This window comes from Talpa occidentalis, unplaced genomic scaffold (genome assembly GCF_014898055.3).
Source record: "Talpa occidentalis isolate TD23 unplaced genomic scaffold, MPIMG_talOcc4v2.1 talOcc4.2, whole genome shotgun sequence".
NCBI classification, from domain to species: domain Eukaryota; kingdom Metazoa; phylum Chordata; class Mammalia; order Eulipotyphla; family Talpidae; genus Talpa; species Talpa occidentalis.
This window is the reverse complement of record NW_023602073.1, coordinates 42,521,456-42,524,747: the sequence shown is the minus strand read 5'-3', so window position 1 is coordinate 42,524,747 and position 3,292 is coordinate 42,521,456. Positions and strand designations below refer to the sequence as shown.

The 3,292-nt window shown below is 36.8% G+C and overlaps 1 protein-coding gene across 1 annotated transcript; it reads left to right on the top strand.

The window, feature by feature from the left end:
* The first annotated feature begins 1,786 nt into the window (after window positions 1-1,786).
* LOC119253200 (transmembrane protein 258) lies at window positions 1,787-2,202 on the top strand. The gene has a single exon (XM_037520814.2). The coding sequence runs from the start codon at window positions 1,852-1,854 to the stop codon at window positions 2,089-2,091; it is 240 nt and encodes a 79-aa protein (XP_037376711.1). The 5' UTR covers window positions 1,787-1,851; the 3' UTR covers window positions 2,092-2,202.
* Window positions 2,203-3,292: the final 1,090 nt, after the last annotated feature.

The window sequence follows — 3,292 nt, the reverse complement described above, 5'->3', positions numbered from 1 at the left end:
AAGAAAATGAAAAAGAAAAAAAAGACATGAGACAAATAATCAATGAACTGAAAAATGAAAATGAGACCTTAAGAGAGGAAATAAAAGAAACTCAAGAGATTAAAAGATTACTGGAGGCAAAAAAAATCTGGGAAAAGCAATGAAAAAAGAATTGATGAAATGGAAGAATGGATCAGTACTCTCGAAGATACAGAAATAAAAATAACGAAGAGAGATAAGAGAGAGAAGTACAAAGCAAAAGGACACTTTTCAGCAATTATCAGACTCCATGAAGAAAGGAAATATGAGTTATAGGCATTTCAGAAGGCGAGGAGAGAGACAAAGGAACTGAGAAATTGTTCAAGGAGATAATTGAAGAAAACTTCCCAAGCATGAAAAAGGAGATGAATATAGACATACAAGAAGTGAGAAGAATACCCAATTACCACAATGAAAAGAAAACTATAGCAAGACACATAATAGTAAGGCTTGCAAGAATCCAGGACAAGGAAAATATAATGAAACTAGCAAGGGGGAAGAAACAGATAACTAATAAGGGAAAACCAATCAGGTTGAATCAGAATCCTCCAAAAAAACACTACAGGCAAGAAGAGAATAGAGTAACATATTCAACAAACTTCAAGACAGCAAATGCCAACCAAGAATACTTGACCCTGTAAAGCTCTCCTTCCTCTATGAAGAAAAAATATGGACTTTCTCAGACAAGTGGAAACTCCAGAAATTTATTACAACTAAGCCCCACTCCAAAAAATTCTACAGAGGTCCTAAAACCAAAACCAACAGAGAATGAATAAGAAGAACAGACTAAAGCAAGGAACAAAATCACAAAAAGACAAACAAAATGGCAAATACAGATGCCAACATATCAATATTAACTCTAAATGTAAATGGACTAAACTCGTCACTGAAAAGACACAGAGTAGCAGGCTGGATTAAAAAACAAACATCCAACCTTCTACTGTCTCAAAGAAACATATTAACTACAAAAGAAAAACATAGACTGAAAGCAAAAGGTTGGAAAACCTACAAGCAAATGAATCAAAAAAGAAGGCAGGAACAACTATAATTATATCAGATGAAATAGACTTCAAACTAAAAAAGGTAAAAAGAGGCATAGACAGACACTACATTATGATCAAGGGGACAATACATCAGGAAGATGTAACACTCATCATCAAATGAAGGGCACCAAAATATATTAGACAATTATTCAGACAAATATGTCTGAAAACAGACATTAAAGAAAATGCATATAAAATAGGAGACTTCAACACCAAACTCTCACCAATGGATAGATCGATGAATCAAAAAACAAACAGACACTAGAGCCCTAAAAAAGACATAGACCTCATGGGCTTAACAGACATCTATAGGACACTGCACCCAAAAATATCTGAGTACACATTTTTCTCAAGGGTACATGGATCATTCTCCAGAATCGATCACATTATGGGCCACAAGACAAATATCAACAGACACATGAAGATCAAAATCATCCCAACTATCTTCTGTAATCACAAAGGCATCAAACTAGAAATAAATCATGAAAAGAAAACAAGGAACCCTCCCACTTCATGGAGATTGAAACCCACACTACTGGAAGACCACTGGACTCATGAGGAGATCAAAGAAAAAATTGAAAAATACTTTGAGTTGAATGAAAACAAGGACACCAATTTCCAGAATGTCTGGGATGCAGCAAAAGCAGTAATAAGAGGAAAATACATAGCAATACAGACTCACATCAAGAAACAAGAAAGAGCTCAAAGAAACAACCTAATCTCACATCTCAAAAAACTAGAAAAAGAGTTCTTCCGGTGCGGAGCGGCGGACTACCCTGTGGTCGGCAAAATGGAACTCGAGGCCATGAGCAGATACACCAGCCCGGTCAACCCAGCTGTCTTCCCTCACCTGACCGTGGTGCTATTGGCCATTGGCATGTTCTTCACTGCATGGTTCTTCGTTTACGAGGTCACCTCCACCAAGTACACTCGGGATATCTACAAAGAGCTCCTCATCTCCCTGGTGGCCTCGCTCTTCATGGGCTTTGGCGTCCTCTTCCTGCTTCTTTGGGTCGGCATCTATGTCTGAGCTCCCACAGGTTCCCACCAGGAGGCTTCACGGAATTCCCGCTTTTGTAAATTAATTTTTTTGTATTATTGCCAGACGTGTCCCCCCTGCCGCTCACAATAAAGGCAGATGCACGACCAAAAAAAAAAAAAAAAAAAAAAAAACAAACTAGAAAAAGAACAACAAAAAACCCCTAAATCTGGTAAAAGAAAGAAAATAATAAAAATCAAAGCAGACCTCTCCTGCTGTGTGCCTGCTGCTCCCCTCAGCAGTGTACTTCGTCAGTCTGCCTGTTCTGCTCCCTGCTCTGGCTCTGGTGAATTCTCTCACCCTCCCACGCTTCTGACTGTACTCAGTGCTTATATAAATAAATAAATAAATCTTTTTTTATAAAAAAAAAATCAAAGCAGAAATAAACAAAATAGAAATTTAAAAATCAAGCCAAAAGATCAGTGAAACCAAAAGTTGGTTTGAAAAAATAAACAAAATAGACAAACCTCTAGCCAGGTTCACAGAGGAAAAAAAGAGAGAAAACACATGTAAATAGGATTGTAAATGAAAGAGAAGAAATCACAACAGACTCCGGTGAAATCAAAAGAATAGAGATTACTATAAACACTGATATGCCAACAAATTCAACAATCTAGAAGAGATGCACTAATTTCTAGAATGATATTATCATCCAAAGCTAAATACAGAAGAAATAGAACGCCTAAACAGACCAATTACAAGCAGCATTATTGAAGCAATAATCAAAACACTCCCCCAAAACAGAAGCCCAGGCCCAGATGGCTTCACAAATGAATTCTACCAAACGTTCAGCAATGAATTAGTGCTTACACAAACTCTTACACAAACTCTTTCAAACATACCAAATATGTTCTAGGAAGCCAACATTACACTAATACCAAAACCAAACAAAGACAACACAAAAAAAGAAAATTACATGCCAATGTCCCTAATGAACACTGATGCAAAAATCCTCAACAAAATCCTTGCTAAAAGAATCCAACAATGCCTCAAAGGGATAATACACCACAATCTAGTGTGATTTATCCCAGAGCCTCAAGGATGGTTCAGCATATGAAAATCAATCAGTGTAATCCAATACATCAAAAAAATAAAAACCATATGATCATATCAATAGATGCTGAGAAAGCATTCGACAAAGTCCAACATCCATTTATGATGAAGGCCCTTGAAATTCTCGGGATAGAAGGAA